The sequence below is a fragment of the Saccharomyces mikatae genome, assembly GCF_947241705.1.
Source record: "Saccharomyces mikatae IFO 1815 strain IFO1815 genome assembly, chromosome: 5".
NCBI lineage: Eukaryota > Fungi > Ascomycota > Saccharomycetes > Saccharomycetales > Saccharomycetaceae > Saccharomyces > Saccharomyces mikatae.
The window spans coordinates 567,125-589,238 of NC_079260.1; the positions used below are offsets into that span (position 1 = coordinate 567,125).

Below are 22,114 nucleotides of genomic sequence, written 5' to 3' on the forward strand. Positions count from 1 at the left end.
AGTGTTTCACTTTGATATATGCATGTTACATCTCCGAATAAATAATACATGTATATATATACGTGCGTGTATGTGTATATGAATAAAGTTTCGCCATGGGAAAGCTCGCTCCTACTGTAGAGCATGTTGAAAGTATTCAGGATCCTCTTCTATCGATTCCTTAATGATATCCAAACCTCCTTGGAATTCCCCGTTTATATACAACTGAGGAAAAGTAGGCCAATCGGAGAATTTCTTCAGACTTTGTCTAACGTTATCATCTCTTAATATGTCAAAAAATCCAAACCTTATCTGATGTTCTCTGAGAATACCCACTAATTGCCTAGAAAATCCACACTTAGGTTCTGATGGGCTTCCTTTCATAAACAGCATTACCGGTGCTGCTTGCACTAGCTTCACCAGCCTTGCATTTATTTCTTCTTCCGTTTCTTCCTCCTCATCTTCGGAAGATCCACTATTCTCCTCTTCCGAAGTAGATTTGGGACCCTTATTATTGTTCGCTGATGAGGCGGAACCACCAGAAAGAGCCTCTAAACATTTCACAAGCTCCTTTGGATCTGCTCCAGATATCTCTTTCACAATAGTACCGTTTTGAACAAAAACAAAGTATGGCACAGCTGTGATTTCAAAATGGTCTGTTATTTCTGGATGTTTGTCAGCATCTATTGATAAGAATCGGACATCTTTTTGATTAACTTCTTCACTAATAACCTCAAGCACCTGGCTCATGTTTTTGCAAGGATCGGCCCATTGAGTCTGAAAATACAACACAATTAGTTTATTAGCAGCATCTGTAGTGGTAAATTGCGTGAATTGGTCCTGATTGGTTATTTCAACTACGGTCATCTTTTTTGGAGGGAAGAACGTAGAAACTCTGCAATATGTAAACGCAAAAATAAATTATACTCACAATCTCAAAAAAACAATGATACCACCACAAAAAACAATTAACTTTAAATATAATAGGCGTTTAGAAGAATAATTTAATTAGTTATTTCTAATTTGCTATTTAAGCTATATATTAACCAACTTGAAGATGAAATACCTTCTGTAGGAAATTTGTGAAATAATTTACGTCGCGGGGCTCCGCCAATCAAAACGCGCGCTCTTACTAAAAATTCATAAGTCAGATATTTATTGGCCAAGATGCTCAGGTTCTTCTTCCAAATTTGTAGAAGGTATTCCAAACAACTTCAACCTTGGTGTTGGCGGTAAGTTCCGGTCTTCTTCTCAGTGATTCTTCAATAAACCAATCTGCAATATCCTTTTTGTCTCTGTTCTTCGGATCCTGCTTCCATTGATGGTAAGCGCTCCAGGTCCTGATATACTCAGCAAACTCGACTAAAGTGATTTGCTTTCTTATAAACAGTGGTTTCTCTGTATTTTGATGGAGTCTTTCTTTGTTTCTAACATCTTTCGCATTGAAGTATGAAACCTGAATATCATGAAAACGTACTGGATCCAAGTTAGAGTTCTTTAGCATGGTGCGAAGGCGAGCTCTGCCTGGTTGTTCCCAATATGGCCCCAATGCATCCTTTCCGTAAGGAACTTCAATCATCAATTCATCAAATTCGGGGTATTCTGGGAAGACTGGGTCTGCGTATCCCCAAATAGCAATGGTACCGTCTTTTCTTAAATTGGCATACACTGATTGTAAAAACTTGTCAAAATCGAACCAATGCGCACATTCTACAGCCGTGATCATATCAACCTTTTGCTTGTCCACCAAGCCAGAACCTAGAAATTCAAAATTATCGCTCGGAGAGACTCTAAATGAAACGTTCTTGTATGTATCGGGACTTCCATTTTTTATAATTTCTGCAGTTTTAATCATGGTGGCTGAAAGGTCACTTCCGATAATTTGGTCGAACGGTTTTAGTTCTTTAACCATCTGTAAAGTTGCAGTACCTGGTCCACACCCAACATCGACAAGTAAATTTCTCTCCCCCTTGTGGTATTCATCAATTATCTTGTAAAATTCAGAAGGGTAGGAAGGTCTTGAAGACGAATACCTTTTTGAATTGAAATCAGAAGCAGAAAAAGTAGACATTACTATGAGATGATTTCTTTATTTTCCTAGAGAAAAGAAATTCTCATCAAGAACCGAGGAAAGCTACTATCGCATAAGATATATCAAAAAAGTGAACTTTATTTCCATTTGTATGGATGAGAATAATGTGGGAATATTAAGAAAAAAAATGATACCGTGAACCACAACCAACATTAATACATAAGTTATGACTCATTCGTGCCAAAAAATGATGAAATCACACATGATTTCCATTCAAATTAAATTGTAGAACATTCCATTTACTAGCGCTTGATTATATTTGGTATTATGTAGGACTTCATTTTACGCTAATCAGAACGATCATTATTACGGAGTTATCCTGAAGGAAATCCGCAGAAAATGCTTGAACATGAATAGATTATGACATAGCAGAAATGTATATACAAAAACTCTGATATTAACGTGACGTGCCAAAGTGACTACTAAGCACCAGCAGTATTATCTGAGTTTTATAGACCTGCTTGGAAATATATAATGGGTACGTCACCATTCAAAAATTACATCAGAATGTTATTCCAAAGAACAGAATTGATTCAAATGTAGTATTCACGGGCTATTGGAAATATATGTACTTTGAAGGCTTTCGGATACTAAAACATTCTAACCTCATATGTAGTAATTAAACAGCACACAACATTTACAGCCGAAATTTTTTCATGCATAAATAATTTGATGTACTTTTGCGTAAATATAAATACATAAATACAATCTTATCTAGAGGTTGGAGAAGCTTTCAATCCCATGATAATCCAAAATAGCAAAATTGACCGCTTTCGAAAAAGCCGCCTTCTAGTGTAAATTTGATGTCACTGACACCAAGTTTAGCTGATTCTCACTACTTATATTGAACCGGTACAATTGACTCCATTTTTGAATCATTCACATTAAGTATACGGACATAAAAAATGGATGTAACAAGGACTGCAAAGAGTGTGGTCAGAGAGATTATCATATCAAAGGCCATATCTTATTTGAAAAAGTTGATCTCCTAAAAGAGCAATAGAAAGATATTATGTACAACAGCTCCCATTAAATAATAATTTTAAAAAAAAAATAACAGTTGTGATCCATGGTCTCGTTGGTAGCATAAACTGGATAACTCCATTAACCCTCAATACAGAGAGTCTTGCTAATTTTGCTATTCTATTACAATGGAGGTTCACATTAAACCTTTCGAACGGGTAATCCCTGTAATTGGGATGTCAATTAAAAGCTTAAAAATACTTATTTATGTGTGAAGTAGTTTGAGCACATAGACTATGATCAGAACTGTAGGAATTCAGCAAGTTCAGTTTGGCTGATTCAAAATACTTCACCATGTCCTTTCAGTGCAGAACATGTGGCCAACTCTTAAATGCTGAGCAGATGATGAAACATCTCTCAACTACCAGGCATAAAACTGCCTTCGATACTTCAAATGATGAAGACATTTGCTGTGAAGAATGCCAAGATGCAAATATTCACCAGCTTCAAATCATCAGGTTTGGAGGCGAAGATATGATCTTACTTTGTAATTCATGTTTTCGAAAAGAATATTCAGAGACGGAACGTCCGTCAACTAGCTATTCGTTGCAAAACGGTTCCATATTAAAGTTTTGGGAGAAGTATGTTAAGGTCAGGGAGTGTTGTTGTGATAACTGTGGAGAAGAGTCTAATTTGAGTGCAAATAGGAATGGAGAAGTATTGTGTGCTACATGTTTGCTGAAGTCGAACAGAGATAAAGACTTCATTTCTGAAAAAAGTGGAAAATTTTTATACATCTATTTGGGGCTAAACGAAACACCAAACAGTACTAGAAAGTCCAGAAAAAAGGGTGGGAGAAGAGTTGGCAGGGGAAAGAAGGGCAGAAAGGATAGTAAGATTAAGAAGGAGAAAAAGGAAACTTTCGAGGCCAAAATAAGTAGAATAGCATATGAAGTCAAGAAAGAAAATAGTACTATTCAAAGCTCTAGCAATTCCAGTCTAAGAAATTTCAAAGGATTTAAAGCAGTGGAAAGCGATCCTAATATTGCTGCAAAAGCTAACAAACTAGAAGCCAATAGGAATAATCTTAGTTCGTCAAATGTACACAAAGGAAAAGGGAACAAGACAAACAACAGAAAGAAAAATACTGGAAGTGGGATAAAGAAAGAGAGAGAGCACAAAATATATACTGATAAAAATAATGAAAATACGAAGCCTACATCAGAGACCAGAAATAAAGCCAATGGCCGTGCTACAATAAATTCTAACGTCAAAAGTAAAATCAAATCAGTTGCCAAACCTCAATTGTCGCAACAAAAGTATCCGAATGAAAGCGTGCCGGGAACTAAGAAAGGTGGTAGTTTGAAGAAGGACAAAAAAGTATATGCAAACCAAAAGACTAAAGACAATAGTAAAAGGAGTAATGAGAATGCACGAGAACCAAAATTAAGTTCAACTAGTAGAAAAAGTGTACTTAACAAAAAAATAAATAATCAGCCAGATAAAAAGACCAGCAAATGGACAATCGGCTCTGATGCTGAATCTTCCAAAGAACCCAGTGTTAGCCCAAACGGAAAGCTCACTCCGATTACTAAAACCAGAAATCAGAAAAAGAGGGCTGATAAATCAGCGCTGAAAGAAAGTTCCTTCTCTTCAATTGTTTCCAAAAAATCAGAGACAAAATTACATCAAGACAAGAGCGTTGTTGATAAAACCAGGGACGGGAAGCTCATTTATGAAGAAGGCGAAACATTGACTAAATATAATGCCTTCAAACCAACTTTATCATATCCTGATTTGAATTCATACCTAAATGATTATTCGTACGCCCTCTTCTTGGAACAAAGATTAGAAAACGATTTTGTTCAGAACTTTAGCATATTATGGCCTCGCAATGAAAAAGATACAGCTTTTATAATCCAGGTCGACAAAAACAATAATTCCGAGCTTGAAAAATTATTGCCAGCTAATTTGCTCGCACTGGGCAGGCCAGCATTTAATGAAAGACAACCTTTCTTTTTCTGCACTCAGGATGAACAACAAATTTGGTATATTTTTATCAAAGAGCTTTCAATTCAAAGAGGTAAGTATGTATTGTTAGTAGAGCTATTCTCGTGGAATAATTTGAGTTTGCCAACCAAAAATGGATCATCTCAATTTAAGCTACTGCCAACTTCTGCGCAAACTAGTAGAATCTTGTTTGCCATGACACGTATCACGAACCCAAAGTTTATTGATCTGTTGTTGGGCCAGAAGCCTATTAAAGAGATTTATTTCGATAATAGGTTGAAGTTCTCAAGCAGCAAATTGAACAGATCTCAAAAGACTGCAGTGGAACATGTTTTAAACAACAGCATTACAATTTTACGAGGCCCACCTGGTACAGGTAAGACATCAACCATTGAAGAGATAATTATTCAAGTAATTGAAAGATTCCATGCATTTCCAATATTATGTGTCGCCGCATCCAATATTGCCATTGATAATATTGCCGAGAAAGTTATGGAAAATAGACCACAGATAAAGATCTTGAGAATTTTGTCAAAGAAAAAGGAACAACAATATGGTAATGATCATCCACTGGGCGAGATTTGCCTACACAATATTGTGTATAAAAACCTCTCCCCAGATATGCAAGTGGTGGCAAACAAATCTCGCAGAGGCGAGATTATCTCGAAGTCAGAGGATACAAAGTTTTACAAAGAGAAGAATCGTATCACCAACAAGGTCGTATCTCAGTCGCAAATCATTTTCACAACTAACATCGCTGCTGGTGGTCGCGAATTAAAAGTCATCAAAGAGTGTCCCGTGGTAATAATGGATGAAGCAACACAGTCCTCAGAGGCTTCGACGTTAGTCCCACTCTCATTACCTGGTATAAGAAATTTCGTTTTCGTCGGTGATGAAAAGCAATTATCAAGTTTTAGTAACATCCCTCAGCTGGAAACCTCGCTATTCGAAAGAGTTTTGTCAAACGGTACTTACAAGAACCCACTAATGCTGGATACACAGTACAGAATGCATCCAAAGATTAGCGAATTTCCCATCAAGAAAATCTATAACGGTGAATTGAAAGACGGTGTGACGGATGAACAAAAGGGATGGCCTGGCGTACAACATCCATTATTTTTCTATCAATGCGATTTGGGGCCCGAGAGCAGAGTTAGAAGCACACAAAGGGAAATAGTCGGGTTTACGTACGAAAACAAACATGAATGTGCAGAGATTGTAAAAATCATCCAAATACTAATGTTAGACAAGAAAGTGCCGCTGGAAGAAATAGGTGTCGTAACGCCCTATTCTGCACAGCGTGACCTCTTGTCCGACATTTTGACCAAAAATGTAGTTATCAACCCCAAACAGATTTCCATGCAACAAGAATATGACGAAATCGAACTATTTAACGCGGCCGGATCCGAAGGAGCCGCCAGTAGCCTACAAAACAATGTGATTAACATCATTAATGGCCTGCACGTCGCGACTGTGGACTCCTTTCAAGGGCACGAGAAATCTTTCATCATATTTTCATGTGTCAGAAATAACACCGAGAACAAAATCGGCTTTTTACGTGACAAGAGAAGGCTAAACGTGGCATTGACAAGAGCCAAGCACGGACTAATCGTGGTGGGGAACAAGAATGTCTTAAGAAAGGGAGACCCACTATGGAGAGACTACATTGATTACCTCGAGGACCAAGATGCCATATTCACGGATCTAGCACTCTACTAACCCATTACAAAAAGTATCAAAAATGATTAAGAAATTCTATTCTGTGCTTTGATTGCACGATACAAAAACAGATACACATTAATAAATAGATAAATAAACAGTATACTTATAGATTGTTATAGAACGGAACATTGGTAGATCGAAGACACAGCGCAAAAAAAAGGGGTGACAGCGCAGCCACGTGACGGGCTTCCTCTTTAGAAAGCGGAGGGAGCGTTTGCGGAAGCTGCTTTATCCGGGCCTTGGGATAAAAGAGGAAGCTCGGTGGCAAACAGCTTCCTCTTTGCGGGCGGGGCGCGGGGAGACGAGGCAAAAAGCAAAGAAAAGCAAAAAACAAAAAAACAAAAAAAACAGGGGTAAGAGAAAAGACACGCTTTTCCACGCGCAGCAGAAAAGAAAAAAGGAAAACGAAACTCTTTATTATTGGACCTTAAATCTGAGAACGAAACAAACCGTAAGATAAAACCGTGTGGTTTCTCCAAAGATAACTTACTTTTTCGTACTTTTCAAAACTGGCAGCGCAAGCAAGTGAGAAAAGAAAGTAAACTAAAGATAAACTAGAGATAAACATGTCAACCAGCCGTGAAGACTCTGTGTACTTGGCTAAATTGGCTGAACAAGCCGAACGTTACGAAGAAATGGTCGAAAATATGAAGACTGTTGCCTCTTCTGGCCAAGAGTTGTCTGTCGAAGAGCGTAACTTGTTGTCTGTTGCTTACAAGAACGTTATTGGTGCTCGTCGTGCTTCCTGGAGAATTGTTTCTTCTATCGAGCAAAAGGAGGAGTCCAAGGAGAAGTCAGAACACCAGGTCGAGTTGATTCGCTCGTACCGTTCGAAGATCGAGACGGAGTTAACCAAGATTTCTGACGACATTTTGTCCGTGCTAGACTCCCACTTGATTCCATCTGCCACCACTGGTGAGTCTAAGGTGTTCTATTATAAGATGAAGGGTGACTATCACCGTTATTTGGCTGAATTTTCTAGTGGCGATGCTAGAGAAAAGGCTACGAATGCTTCGTTAGAAGCTTACAAAACTGCTTCTGAGATTGCCACTACGGAGTTACCACCAACCCACCCAATTCGTCTAGGTTTGGCGCTAAATTTCTCTGTCTTCTATTACGAAATTCAAAACTCTCCAGACAAGGCCTGCCATTTGGCCAAACAAGCTTTCGATGACGCTATTGCTGAGCTGGACACTTTATCCGAAGAATCATACAAAGATAGCACACTGATCATGCAACTACTAAGGGACAATCTAACTTTATGGACCTCAGACATGTCGGAATCCGGCCAGGCTGAAGACCAACAACAACAACAACAACACCAACAGCAGCAGGCACCTGCTGCAACCGAAGGTGAAGCACCAAAGTAAGTATTCCGATAAATCTAAAGAAAAATTATTAAAAAACAGAAAAAAAAGAACGGGGGTGTAATAATTTATAGTTCATTATCGCCATTATATATCTATTTCTATATGTGTATATATAACATCAACATGCGATCATACACACACAATCGCGTGGGTATGTCTCTGTATGTGTTACTTGAATTATATTGTTTTGACGTGTATATTTATTTACCTCTCTTCTGATTCCTCCACCCCTTCTTCGTCTGCCCGGGTAAACGTCGCATCATGACTCCCGACAACAATCCCCTCTGATATAACAAGAAGCAACTTCACTTTCTTAACGGCAAAAACTTTTTACTCTTGTCACAACTGAGACTTCATAAGGGTTATATACAGAAACAAGAAGGTAAACGACGTTTGTGCCAATGCTTGCTGCTTCATTCAAACGCCAACCATCGCAATTGGTCCGTGGGTTAGGAGGTGTTCTTCACACTTCTGCAAGACTAGGCCATATTCGTACGATGGCAACTTTAAAAACAAACGATAACAAAGCTCCTGAAGATATCGCAGGTTCGGACACGGTGCAAATCGAGTTACCTGAGTCCTCTTTTGAATCGTATCTCCTGGACCCACCAGACTTGTCTTATGAGACTTCCAAAGCCACCTTGTTACAGATGTATAAAGATATGGTCATCATCAGAAGAATGGAAATGGCCTGTGATGCCTTGTATAAGGCTAAGAAAATTAGAGGTTTCTGCCATTTATCTGTCGGCCAAGAAGCTATTGCTGTCGGTATCGAAAATGCTATCACTAAATTGGATTCCATTATCACATCTTATAGATGTCATGGTTTCACCTTCATGAGAGGTGCTTCTGTGAAAGCCGTTTTGGCTGAATTGATGGGTAGAAGAGCCGGTGTCTCCTTTGGTAAAGGTGGTTCCATGCATCTTTATGCTCCGGGTTTCTATGGTGGTAACGGTATCGTTGGTGCACAAGTTCCTTTGGGTGCCGGTTTAGCCTTCGCTCACCAATACAAGAACGAAGACGCTTGTTCTTTCACTTTGTATGGTGATGGTGCATCCAACCAGGGTCAAGTATTCGAAGCTTTCAACATGGCCAAATTATGGAATTTGCCCGTTGTATTTTGCTGTGAGAACAACAAGTACGGTATGGGTACAGCTGCTTCAAGGTCCTCTGCGATGACTGAATATTTTAAGCGTGGTCAATACATTCCAGGTTTAAAGGTTAACGGTATGGATATTCTGGCCGTGTATCAAGCATCTAAGTTTGCAAAGGACTGGTGTCTATCCGGTAAAGGTCCTCTTGTTTTGGAGTATGAAACCTATAGATACGGTGGTCATTCTATGTCCGATCCTGGTACCACGTATAGAACTAGAGACGAAATTCAGCACATGAGATCCAAGAATGATCCAATCGCTGGTCTCAAGATGCATTTGATCGATTTGGGTATTGCCACTGAGGCGGAAGTCAAGGCTTACGACAAGTCTGCTAGAAAATACGTCGATGAACAAGTTGAATTGGCTGATGCTGCTCCTCCTCCAGAAGCTAAATTATCCATCCTATTTGAAGATGTTTACGTGAAAGGCACAGAAACTCCAACTTTAAGAGGTAGAATCCCTGAAGACACTTGGGACTTCAAGAAGCAAGGCTTTGCCTCTAGAGATTAACAAATCGCAAAGCAAAATAACAATGTAGAAAAAGAAATAACTATAATAATCCTATGATCGCCAAATATTCTTTCCCGGAAGTACCATTTTTATAGCAAGAAATGTAAATCAAGTATATTTCAACTGTATATCAAGAATGTAGCTCTTTTTTATGGCTTGCTTGTTTTTTTCTCCGGTTCCCCCCCCACATAATATAGGGAAACGCAGTTGCTAACTCACCGAAAATAGCCGCCCAACAATCAGCTTTTTATATAAAGGGAAGGGAGACTAATTAAAATAATCAAGGTTTGGCTTCTTCAGATTCTGTTTTATCTTTCTTGTCTCCCTTAATGTTCTAGGCTAACGCACGAACAATTCAAACAAAATATGTCTGTTACAGGAACTGAAGTCGACAGTGATACAACAAAGAATATTCTTAGCGTTGATGAATTACAAAACTATGGTATCAATGCCTCCGACCTGCAAAAATTGAAATCAGGTGGTATATACACTGTCAATGTATGTTATAGTAACTTTTTTATAATGATGCGCAGTGAACGTTTTTTTTTCTTTCTTTTTACTAACCATTTTAATTTGGATGTTAATTGTCCTCTAGCTATAGACCGTTTTGTCAACAACAAGAAGACATTTATGTAGAATCAAGGGCTTAAGTGAGGTAAAAGTGGAAAAGATCAAAGAAGCCGCAGGTAAAATCATACAGGTAGGCTTTATTCCCGCCACTGTTCAATTGGACATAAGACAACGTGTGTACTCCTTATCAACTGGATCTAAACAATTGGACTCTATCCTGGGGGGTGGAATAATGACAATGAGTATCACAGAAGTATTCGGTGAATTCAGGTGTGGTAAGACACAGATGTCTCATACTTTGTGTGTGACAACGCAGCTTCCGAGGGAAATGGGTGGCGGTGAAGGCAAAGTGGCATATATCGACACAGAAGGTACCTTCCGGCCTGAGCGGATCAAGCAAATTGCAGAAGGTTACGAATTGGATCCTGAGTCATGTTTGGCAAACGTTTCATATGCTAGGGCTCTGAATAGTGAACATCAAATGGAACTTGTAGAACAATTAGGTGAGGAGCTTAGTTCTGGAGATTATCGCTTAATCGTGGTAGATTCTATAATGGCGAATTTTAGGGTAGACTATTGCGGTAGAGGTGAGCTAAGTGAAAGACAACAAAAGCTAAACCAACATCTTTTCAAATTAAACAGATTGGCAGAAGAATTCAACGTCGCAGTATTTTTAACAAACCAGGTACAATCAGATCCGGGTGCGTCTGCACTATTTGCCTCCGCAGATGGTAGAAAACCAATTGGAGGGCATGTATTGGCACATGCTTCAGCAACAAGGATTCTATTGAGAAAAGGACGCGGTGATGAAAGAGTTGCCAAGTTACAAGATTCTCCAGATATGCCCGAAAAAGAATGTGTTTACGTAATTGGTGAAAAAGGTATCACCGATTCAAATGACTAGATCTTGTGTATTGTATTTAATGAAAATGACATTGCTTCTTTGAGAAACTTTCTATTGGTTTGTGGAATTAATATTTTTATATGCTTTTTTGTTTTACAAAGTTTAAACTATGAATGATTCCAAAAAAATGGTGGTTGTCCTAAGGAAAAAAACCTAACATTACACAGCACATATATATATATAGAAAACTAAGCATTAACTATCGCCATACGTTACTGTCTAAAGTCCTTACGGATGACATGTTCTCGAAATCAAATGACTGAAGCACCTCGTCATCTTCCTCAGCGAATAGCTCGTTTTCAGACCCATCATCTAGATACCCCAACGGACTAGTATACGCAATTGAAGGGTACGTATAAAACAAAGTTCTTTCTTCTCTTAACCGAAAAAAGCCCATATGATCCTTTGATAACAAATAATATAAGATGTAGTCCCTCTTTCTGACAAGAGTTTTAAGTTCTTGATACTCTAATTCCCGTTCAAAGACGGGATAAGTACCGGCAATTTCATCGGTTAATATGGCCTTTATTATAGCTTCATAATCATCGATCTCAATTCTATTCTCGTAGTTGTACAGACGATAAAAAGGACCACAGTCATAATTATGGTCGCATTCTTTTAGAATAAGGTCTGCGTCTGATTGTAAGTGTATTATATTTTTTGGTGTGACAACAGTAGAATTTCCAGGCCCTGATATATTCTCTATAGGTGGAGAATCCGGTATATAATCAAGGTTGATATCACTCAATTCAATTGATTCTGACCCGTTGCGTAGTTCAGACTTCTTAGACTTTTTAAAGCTTATCTGAATGGGGACCTGCTCCGCTCTCGTTTTTTCATCTTTTTTTTTCCTATGATTAAAGTTCAAGTCACGAAGCCTTATATTATCAGAATCCTTGGATATTGTAGTGACCTTTTCTTTTATTAAGAAACCACTTGGTTTTCTCTGTAAAAAAAGGTGTGTTTGGTTTTCATCTTGCTGCAATCTCTCATCGACATCCATTTTTCCACTATGCCTAAGAATAAATACTTGAGGGCTAGCTACAGGTAACAGAACAAAAAAGCTAGTGTTTAAAAATTCTTAAAATATATTCTTCTATAGTCATGGATTACCGCAATATAATCTCTTGAAATTTCCCTTCAAGTATTTCAACAATTTTTCTCTACGTATTCTTTGTGGCATCCTCCAGACCCAAGTCATTCTGATTTCTTTTCAAAACAAGCGCAAAAGGTGGATACCAGAAAAGAGGAAAACAACTAAAAGGAATTTTCTTCAGATATCATACGGTGTATGCATTTGACTGGCCTATTTATTTGATAAAAAGATTACACTGAAACGTTATTTTTCTAATACATTACTGGATTTCATCAAGTTGCCAATGTAATCTTCTAAATAATCATTTTGTTGCTTTAACTGCTCACATACCTCTTGTTGTTCCAGAGTTTTATTCCATAGCAAGTCTAAGGTGTCTTTTAAAAGTTTCGTTTGCCGCATCATCCTCTCATTTTTTGTTTTTATTTCCCTTTCACCAAGATTAGCTTCAATAGAAGAGTGGTCCGCTATCGATGACTTAGTGTCCATGTTTTCCTTTGGCATTGTTTTTTTTACCTGTGTTCTTTTGAATTGCTCAATAAATCAGCTGGTTTTTCCAATAGTTCTTCAGATATTGAACTCATATATAAAAGCTTCTTCTCTCATTTTTATGCTGATAAAAAAATGGTCTCTAGCGGGATCGAACCGCTGATCCCCGCGTTATTAGCACGGTGCCTTAACCAACTGGGCCAAGAGACCAATTATTTATGGAATTTTTATGGTTGAAACAGTATAGCACACGTTAGCAGTGACCATGTTGTAGATGAAACATTAGAAATTACTTAAAAGGGTAATTGCTAATGACACCTGAAACGAACTTAGACACTCTACTCAAAGCAGTAATAATAACCAACATATATGAATAGTGGTATTATGTTGGAATAAGTGATTACTACTATACATTTGTGAGAAATGGGTGAATTTTGAGATGATTGTTGGGATTCCATTGTTGATATCGGCAATATTATTTGGTATAGAGAATATAATAGAAGTTCTCCACGAGGATATAGGAATCCCATAAACGGAACTCGTAATTCTACATAATTATGTATATGCTTTTATTGTCATTTTATATTTGTCAGTCATTATCCTATTACATTATCAATCCTTGCATTTCAGCTTCCACTTATTTCGATGACCGCTTCTCATAACTTATGTCATCTTCTAACACCGTATATGATAATGTACTAGTTGTATGACTACTAGTGAGTATATGATAGTCGATTCTTATTCCAACACGATACACCATCCTAAAATTTGAACTGAATCGTTTATGGAATCCATATCAAGCAATCTCACTACAAAGAGCATGCTTAAGTACGCAAAGATGATTTTGCCTCTTTCAGACGGTCTTTCAAACGCATAAATACCTGAACAATTAGTCTAGATTCGAGATTCTGCGCCTTCGCGATTTAGTGTAATACGTGTTTTATTATATATAGGATAAGGAACATTCTGTGAATTCAGTTGGTAAGTCGTTTGCACAACAAGTCATTTCCCCAAAACAGTATATTAGGCTTGTCAGGGCTAATACACTATTCTAGAACCCGTAAGAAAATGAAAACCTAGAAAGAGGTAGCTCAAGAGAAACTAATACGAAGATTATTTAATTTTTAAGAGCTCGCCAACTGGCAAATAGAATTGTAAAAATATTTATGATTCCATTTTTAGAAAAGACAGTAATATCATGCGTAAAGATTATTTTGGATGCTCTTCTTGAGGGTGAAACAATTAATATGAAGAATTGAAAAGTGTACACAATCTTACCCAATCTTTCCCTCCTTGCTCTCCATTAATTCTTTAAAAATGTTACCATGGTTAAACCCTGTGACCAAGCTCCCTAAATTTTATGCAGCGACGATTCTGTTTTGCTGTTTTTATGTTTTATGTCATCTTTTTTGGCCCCATGTATGGAAATAAAAGTTGTAACATGCCATACTAGTGATAGATGGGTGATATGGGCTCTTATTTTAGCCTTTGATGAAATGAATCGAAAAATTCCAAAAAAATACTGTTAAGAACCCCCCTTTGTTAGCGCACTGTATAATTTGTTCTATATGATAAAGAGCTTCATCTGAATATAAATTTTCAATGAGATGTACCCCTTACAAGAAAATGAAATAAAGCACACGAGATACACAAAGGATTTCTGAAGAAAAAGAAGAAAGATAAAGGGAAAGAGATCGTGCCAATAAGTTGAATAAGGGCAAAGATGTTCAAGAGAATCGCAATACATCAGTTCAGGAGATATACAAATGGCGTTGTTTTCAAAACAGCCTCCAAACCGAAGAGAAAGTGGATTCCATGGTCAATTTTTGGGGGAAGCTTTCTTGGGGGTTGGTACTTGACGCAGCATATGACGTTTACAGACTTACTAGCCTATTGGAGATACGACTCTCTGCCCAAAAACGCAGATGAAGTTGTCAAATATCATGCAGATCTAAATAGACGTCTAAATGGTTTACCTATTGTGAAACAGTTGGAAGAAGCAGGGTTCGTACAAGTGATTGCCAACGAAGAGAAAAACTTATTAGTTTCAAAAGCGTTAAATACGCCGGGTGGAATTGCAATACCACCACGGATATACTACAACCCAAGCAAGCGTGAAACAGTGGGACTATACCATTTGGGAATGAAATTAACAGGTTATCCCTTTTTGATTCATGGAGGTATCTTAGCCACGGTCGTTGAAGACTTGATGAAAGAAGCAATCAGACTCGAAAAAGGGACGAAAGACATAAATCAAGAGACCAAAGATTTAAGCATTTCATACAAGTTCCCAACATTGGCTAATCAATTCGTTGCAGTAAGAACCACCGATCTTCAGCAATATGGTAGCAAGACTAAATTAAAGGCTGAACTGATGGACCAAAGTGGGAACAGAACATTGGTCAAAGCAAATGCTACATTTGTTAGCCGATAGAAGAACACTAAAGAAGAACAAATAATGCCGCCAGCTTATCTATTTATTAAGTAGCTTTATCATGTAAATATTATATATGAAACTATTTAAACCAGTGCATGGAACCGTCTCCACATACTATGCAATCCATAGGAGAATCATGTTTTTCCAAAGGAATTGGTGAAGTCACCTGCTCCACAAGACATAGTCCAACTAGGAGAGGTCTTTGACCTTGGTGGTGTATTTCATATCTTTGGAAGAAATCATCATAGTACCCAGCGCCGTGGCCCATTCTTGCACCAGTTTTGGTATCAAACGCTACGCCAGGTACCAACACAACATCCAATTTATCGGCTTCTTCAATGTGAGGTTCAGGCTCTTTTAGTTTATATGGGCCCTGAGGCTTCAAATCATGCACCATTTTCAAACTACCCATTCGATGAAATATCAAATGTGGATGATGATCTTCCCGTAATTTAAAGCGCTTGGATTCAGAAGTATGCGTGCATCTTGGCAGAAAAACCTCTTGACCATCAGAGAACAGATTCTTAATAATTTCTCCAGTTTTTACCTCTCCTTTATCCATACTCATATAGCATGCCACACGCCTTGCATTAACGGAAGCGATTAATGAGCGTACTACTTGAGATATAGTATGCGACTCCGTAGCAATAATATCGTGGTCAAGAGCATTTATTGCTCTTTTGATTTGTCGTCTCAGCAATTGCTTAGTGGCCATTATCTTCTTGTAGGCTTTTTTGAAGGTAATACGTATACCTTATAGCATTTTTTTGTCACCCATTGCTTAAATGAAACTCGGAATATGCTTCAGAAAAAGTTTATACTAACAGAAAAATGAGATATCGTTATTTGATCCTTCGAAAGACGACTTTGACTACGAGAATCTTAAAACATAAAAAATGATGAATTGAATTTTTTAGGTTCCTTGTAGAAAACTTACTTCAACAAGGCTTTGCAAGCAGACGGAATGGCTTCCCGAAGGTGATGTTATTTAGCTAAATAACGCCGATGTGAGATGGACGAATAGACGGTTTCGAATACAACATTTTTTTTCTTAAATTATCTTCAATAATAATAATGAGATTGATGAATAAACAAATAGTTGGGATGACAAGCAAGTTCTACGGTTGTAGACCGACAAATGACGTAATAAAGTACTAACTAAGCGAAATAATGATGAATTTATTGCAGTAACCACACTTTTTATTTTATATTAACATCATTGAGGAAATTGTTGAGACGTTAGTACTGCATTTTTTTTTGGTGCTAATGTTTTGAAGATAGGACTAGGCTTGCTCAATGACGCATTAAAAATACCACATGATTGCACAGAAGTTAAAAGAATTACGATAGCTTCTTATTTATGTTTATTGGCAAGTTAACGATGCAGATAATAGAGTAACCTATTCGAACATGACTTATACCACCGCATTTCTACTACTCCAACAATCCTCAATTATTTGGTCGTTTTCATTATTTACTCACATAAGCCTAGAGTAGATGATTCTTGTTTAGAGCATATTTTTCTAGTTGGATACATAGATATACCTTCCAATGCTAGAACAAATTCTTCAAGATACAAGAAATAGCGGACAATATAAAGTAACAATTTTGGTGCATACACTGATCCCAAAAAAAGGCCTTACATATAATAACAAAGTTAATGTTATTTTTGTGGAACGATAGCATCAGTCTTTTCGTCTTTTACTTTATCCCATTACTGGAGAAAATGGTAACGAATTTTTTTAAAAAAAACATCTCATAGTTCTGAAGATTTGAAGATTGCTGACCGAAAAGTTTTGTATTGTTTCGCATATAAGTCAGAAAGTTTCATACATTTAGAAAATATCAAATCTACATATTTTTTTTGCCCTAAAAGTCCACACATGATACATAGCCACTATGTGCTCACTTGATTGCCTAACATAATATTATTTGTATCCTTCTTTATGGACCCAAAAGAGAATATACTGAACCAACAAAACTGCGTGTTTATTAATCTTAATCGCGGCGCAGTACAACTAATTACAAGATAGTAATACCAAAATGATTCATTGGAGAAGCCCATTCTGCTATCAATCTCAATAATTGTTTGCCATATGCGTTATGTTCTATGCTTCTTTTTGCACTTCTAGTCCAAGATAAGGAATATATGAAACAGCATCATTCCTATAAAGATTCTATCATATACCTAAGTTATAGGTATACTAACGCTTTATGGAATATATACTACCATTGCTAGCTGAAACAAATATCATACAGTTCTAATGGAAATATCTATTGCTCATTTTATCCAACACCTAGCAATTACTTTTGGCAGAAGTTGAAATATGTAGCATAGTAAAACCATTCTGGTCACGAACATCTCTATATATGCCCTTGAACTCAGAGTTAAGCGTCCGTATATAATCATTGTTCGTACTATATATCAACCGTACTTGCCTTATGTTTTACCATATCGTATATTTAGTGGCGTACAGCTCTTCAAGAATGAAAATCTGGAAAAATTGGCAAAACAAATCACTCCAAAAGAACATCTGTCATTCTTATCGATGACATGTTCAATTATTTTGGAATAATATTTCATTCATTTCGCTACTCATTTTATTGAATAATACTGTATTATATTCTTCTCATTTCTATCAGTGCAAGTATTGATTATTGGAATGTGTTTAGTAATAAAAAAAAGTACAAAGATCCAAGGCACGTATTAAAACAAAAAAATTACATGCGAGAGATTTGAGTAAATTGTACCTGATATAAACCAATATATGCTAGCACTTAAAGAAAACATCAGAATATAGAGTTGAAAAGCGCCGATATATATCTTGGTTTGGAAATCTATTCAGGTTCATTCATCGCGCAATATAACATCACTACTGTTGAATAGGCGATTGTTTAACCAAATAAATGTTGAGACAGAGCATAAAGTAAATTTTTTATTATTTATCAAAGAAGTTCAGTGAAACCATTTCTTTTTATTTAAGAATTGTAATGAACTAATCCTCTAAATGAATGTTTGACACCTTTGCCACTTCATAAACCCCTAAGAAAAATAATAGGCTTTAATCTGTGGACAACTTCAGTATCATTCGCTTGTTAATGTAAGTTAAATAAAACGAGAAGCTTCCCTAAAAATCTATATCCCTTTGCGAAAAGAAACTTGCTGAAACCTATATTCATTATTAGCTTCATTAACGAAGACCAGCCTCTTTAGTTAAATCACAACATACCCCACAAGAAATGGGAATCAAACTTAAACTGTAAGGAAAAATCCAGAAAGAATGCGGAGACATTGCAGAGCTACTAAGATTAAGGTTTTACGGTGGCCTTTTGCGATTAAAGAACAGAGTAGTTTTGCGTCTGTTATGTTTATTTTGCTAAAGCGAAAGACTTTCTGGTATGCATCTATTCTAATTGTTTGAAAATGAATAATTCAGAAGAGGGAGCACAGGAAATTGAAAACTTTTTATCAATGCTTGTTAAGTTCCTTCCTGCGAGAGATGTCTGTTATTTTCTTATCAAGTCTCGGTCCCTAAAGTGCTGAGAGTACCAAATTGATCGTTTTGATACCTTAGGAGTCTAGAAAATGAATGTTTTTATCATCGCAATGATAAATAACACGAAGCTTTTATTTTGGTTCTCCTTCCAACTGAACATTACTTACATTATAGTAGTGAGAATGATGATAATAATATAAACAGTAGAAGTAATGCACAAGAAATTTAAGTGATTTAAAACTAAAAATCACCTGATAGCCCGCTTTTACTTTCTTATATTTTAATATCTACCTGATGATCCAAACTAAAACAAATATTAGTTCATTTCTGGCTTTTCGGAAAACAGACAGTTCGATGATGCTTTTATCTGGGGAGGGGGAATACTGTTAACATCAAAATACACATTGTGTAGTTAGAAATGATGCCACCTTACCAAGAACAAAGTTGGAAGATAATAAACAGGCCGCTGAATAAATATCCAGAATCTTTTATTTTTAATTTATTGACTAAGCTGTTTGAAACACTGCTTATAATTCTTGGGTTCAGTGTGAGTTGAAGCGCCCATTCAAGTCTCACAAGGATGTGGTCAAGAGATACATATTAATAAAATAAAACTGGATGATTTTTTGAAGATAAGAAATGTGACCAAAGGTCAGTAATGAAAAAATTAAAGTATCTTTACACGTAGCCCATTGTTTTCTTTTCACGTTTTCAAAGAGGGCATAACAATAATAATCAGCTTTTCAAACTAGTCCCAGTATCTTTATTCTAAGTACTTTGTCAGTAGTTAAGTTGAAACTTCTATCGCTTGAAGATTGATCGCTTTTTAGATCCTTGAAACCACATAGTTATCAACAGATTCACTAAGAATGTGTGAATTCATGAACTCTATTTAACATTACACAACTCTCAGTGCATGCTTAATATTTTATTTTAGTCGAGGAAGAGAAGAGTACATTTTTGCATGGCAATCGTTTAAAGTAAATGGAACCTGTGTCTGACGTTGAAGTTCTGAACTAGAGTCCAAATCAAATCGAGAGCATACAATACTTTGACCAAGAATAGAAATGCTACAGGCACATAGAAGGGTTTTTCAAAGGCACATCTGCACCCCTATAATTGGCTTTCTCACATTTCACACATACGAATATATATAGTCCCCGGAATCAGTGCCACCTTATACGAAATCCATGAAGTAGGCATGCATCGTTCAAATTCAAATGCATCACCATAGTGATAACTAATTTGATGTGAATAAGATGTGGAGCATTTTGTGATAAAACGTGGAGACATAGACTGAGAAATTCATATAAATAGGGCGACTTAGATCTATCTTTAGGAAAACTCCTTCATTCTCTTTCTCCCTCTTTAGCTTATATAACCACTAAAAAATAAAACAAATACAATGGTCAAATTAATCTCAATCGCTGCCGGTGTCGCGGTTGTCGCTGCCGGTGTCGCTGCTGCCCCAGCCACCACCACTTTATCTCCATCTGACGAAAGAGTCAACCTGGTTGAATTGGGTGTCTACGTCTCTGATATCAGAGCTCATTTGGCCCAATACTACTTGTTCCAAGCCGCTCATCCAACCGAAACCTACCCAGTCGAAGTTGCTGAAGCTGTCTTCAACTATGGTGATTTCACCACCATGTTGACTGGTGTTGCTCCAGACCAAGTCACCAGAATGATCACTGGTGTCCCATGGTATTCAACTAGATTGAGACCAGCCATCTCTAGTGCTTTGTCAAAGGACGGTATCTACACTGCCATTCCAAACTAAAAACGATTTTAACGAACGAAATTATCACCAGAAAAAAAGAATTGACGAAAATGTACATTTTAGTATTTTGGTCCAAATAATCAACTTCATAAAGTTATTAAATATCATCTCTAAAGAAATGTTATAAAAAATATTTATATGGTTATCAACTTCATCATTCCAGTACAAGGGCTGTTTTTTTGTCTTATCATCTCTTTCTGGGGCCTTTTCTTTAGTGTCAGGGTCTATGCAACCTATAATGCTTAGTAATAGAAATTACATCTTTTGTTGCGTAAATATATGTAACTTCTCAAATAGGTGATTATAGGTATTTATTAGTGAGAGCAAAGAGTAAATATAAAGAAGAGTTGCAGTAAAGGGCTAATATTTGAAGGTAAACATAATAATGGGATGCCATCTAGTATATGTGGCGCTGTAGTTCCCCTGTAAACCAACTCGTAATTGAGTCAAAGTGATTTGTGTAGTAGATTGGTACCTGATGTTTTATTGTCTTTGTATTTATAAAGTGGATGTGACGGAGAGTATGTAGAGGCGAATTTTTAGTGAAAAGAAGTGTGAGGCCGACACATGATTGAAATCTCTAATATAGATGCACTTGAAGCGATAATAATGGATAGAGAAGACCGGAGTTTAAGAAATAATAATCGATGAAGATGTGTAAATAATCAGTGGAAAATTGAACTTTCTTCGATTGATAAGACATTTTAAAGGATTTACACTGTTGGAATAAGGACTGGCTATCATATATTGACTAGTAACCGTATTACTAGTATATTATCATATATGGTGTCAAATGATGACATAAGTTATGAGAAACTGTCATCAAATTTAGTGACGCTGAAACGCAGGATTGATATTGTAATAAAAATAATGAATGACAACATATAAAACAGAAAATCAATAAAATACTATTGTGTAGAATAATAGATTCCCTTTTGTGAATTGCTATATCATGGAGAAGAACTTATAGTATATTATGTCTGAATAATAATACCGCCTTTATCAACAATGAAATCCCAACAATTATCTCAAAATTCACCCATTTCTCAGTTGTCTAGAGATGTGCGTATCATATTATTGAGTTATGTTATCACACATTTTCTTTCAAATGTGAAGGGGTCATTTAATGTACAATTCAGTTCACTAACTTAAATCCAAATTTCTTTCATCAGTCTGAATATTTTAAATTCTGCTCAAGAGACTCCTAGCATATTTTTCATTATTTGTCAATACTTCTTGTTTTGTGCCAGCTTGAACTTGAACAGTGGATATTTTAGGGAACATTTTTTCAAATTGAAATTCTACCCAGAATGAAGTTATATAATTGTTCAAGACGCCACATGATGTTGTGATTTTTCCCACATAATGAGAGAGCTTCGTTCAATGAAGGATTAAAAATATCAACCATTATGCTGAGATTCGCAAGAAGGAATAAAGGTCGCCAACCTACTATTCAAATAAAAAAGAAAACAAACAGGAGCGGGTATCGTGAGAGGAAAGTAACTAAATTTTTAGTAAGGAAACCAAATATTTCTTTCTTTATC

At 36.6% G+C, this 22,114-nt stretch overlaps 11 protein-coding genes and 1 non-coding gene across 12 annotated transcripts; 6 read left to right on the plus strand and 6 right to left on the minus strand.

Moving 5' to 3' along the window:
- Positions 1–111: 111 nt before the first annotated feature.
- On the minus strand, positions 112–846 carry GRX4 (monothiol glutaredoxin GRX4; the record flags this gene model as incomplete). The annotated part of the gene is made up of 1 exon (XM_056222025.1): positions 112–846. One exon carries the CDS (start codon positions 844–846, stop codon positions 112–114), a length of 735 nt encoding a protein of 244 aa, XP_056081758.1.
- A 304-nt stretch (positions 847–1,150) lies between these two features.
- On the minus strand, positions 1,151–2,050 carry TMT1 (trans-aconitate 3-methyltransferase; the record flags this gene model as incomplete). Its single annotated transcript, XM_056222026.1, has 1 exon — positions 1,151–2,050. The coding sequence occupies one exon, from the start codon at positions 2,048–2,050 to the stop codon at positions 1,151–1,153; it is 900 nt and encodes a 299-aa protein (XP_056081759.1).
- Positions 2,051–3,388: 1,338 nt separating this feature from the next.
- Positions 3,389–6,763, plus strand: ECM32 (RNA helicase; the record flags this gene model as incomplete). Its single annotated transcript, XM_056222027.1, has 1 exon — positions 3,389–6,763. The coding sequence occupies one exon, from the start codon at positions 3,389–3,391 to the stop codon at positions 6,761–6,763; it is 3,375 nt and encodes a 1,124-aa protein (XP_056081760.1).
- A 569-nt stretch (positions 6,764–7,332) lies between these two features.
- On the plus strand, positions 7,333–8,136 carry BMH1 (14-3-3 family protein BMH1; the record flags this gene model as incomplete). Its single annotated transcript, XM_056222028.1, has 1 exon — positions 7,333–8,136. One exon carries the CDS (start codon positions 7,333–7,335, stop codon positions 8,134–8,136), a length of 804 nt encoding a protein of 267 aa, XP_056081761.1.
- Positions 8,137–8,537: 401 nt separating this feature from the next.
- On the plus strand, positions 8,538–9,800 carry PDA1 (pyruvate dehydrogenase (acetyl-transferring) subunit E1 alpha; the record flags this gene model as incomplete). Its single annotated transcript, XM_056222029.1, has 1 exon — positions 8,538–9,800. One exon carries the CDS (start codon positions 8,538–8,540, stop codon positions 9,798–9,800), a length of 1,263 nt encoding a protein of 420 aa, XP_056081762.1.
- Positions 9,801–10,602: 802 nt separating this feature from the next.
- Positions 10,603–11,274, plus strand: DMC1 (recombinase DMC1; the record flags this gene model as incomplete). The annotated part of the gene is made up of 1 exon (XM_056222032.1): positions 10,603–11,274. One exon carries the CDS (start codon positions 10,603–10,605, stop codon positions 11,272–11,274), a length of 672 nt encoding a protein of 223 aa, XP_056081763.1.
- Positions 11,275–11,473: 199 nt separating this feature from the next.
- On the minus strand, positions 11,474–12,277 carry ISC10 (Isc10p; the record flags this gene model as incomplete). The annotated part of the gene is made up of 1 exon (XM_056222033.1): positions 11,474–12,277. The coding sequence occupies one exon, from the start codon at positions 12,275–12,277 to the stop codon at positions 11,474–11,476; it is 804 nt and encodes a 267-aa protein (XP_056081764.1).
- A 336-nt stretch (positions 12,278–12,613) lies between these two features.
- Positions 12,614–12,871, minus strand: SLO1 (Slo1p; the record flags this gene model as incomplete). Its single annotated transcript, XM_056222034.1, has 1 exon — positions 12,614–12,871. One exon carries the CDS (start codon positions 12,869–12,871, stop codon positions 12,614–12,616), a length of 258 nt encoding a protein of 85 aa, XP_056081765.1.
- A 121-nt stretch (positions 12,872–12,992) lies between these two features.
- Positions 12,993–13,066, minus strand: Smki_5.trna20I. The gene has a single exon. It is a non-coding gene; the product is annotated as a tRNA-Ile (tRNA).
- Positions 13,067–14,579: 1,513 nt separating this feature from the next.
- On the plus strand, positions 14,580–15,290 carry FMP10 (Fmp10p; the record flags this gene model as incomplete). The annotated part of the gene is made up of 1 exon (XM_056222035.1): positions 14,580–15,290. The coding sequence occupies one exon, from the start codon at positions 14,580–14,582 to the stop codon at positions 15,288–15,290; it is 711 nt and encodes a 236-aa protein (XP_056081766.1).
- Positions 15,291–15,372: 82 nt separating this feature from the next.
- FAU1 (5-formyltetrahydrofolate cyclo-ligase) lies at positions 15,373–16,008 on the minus strand (the record flags this gene model as incomplete). Its single annotated transcript, XM_056222036.1, has 1 exon — positions 15,373–16,008. The coding sequence occupies one exon, from the start codon at positions 16,006–16,008 to the stop codon at positions 15,373–15,375; it is 636 nt and encodes a 211-aa protein (XP_056081767.1).
- A 4,187-nt stretch (positions 16,009–20,195) lies between these two features.
- On the plus strand, positions 20,196–20,570 carry SMKI05G2680 (SRP1/TIP1 family protein; the record flags this gene model as incomplete). The annotated part of the gene is made up of 1 exon (XM_056222037.1): positions 20,196–20,570. One exon carries the CDS (start codon positions 20,196–20,198, stop codon positions 20,568–20,570), a length of 375 nt encoding a protein of 124 aa, XP_056081768.1.
- Between the last annotated feature and the right edge of the window lie 1,544 nt (positions 20,571–22,114).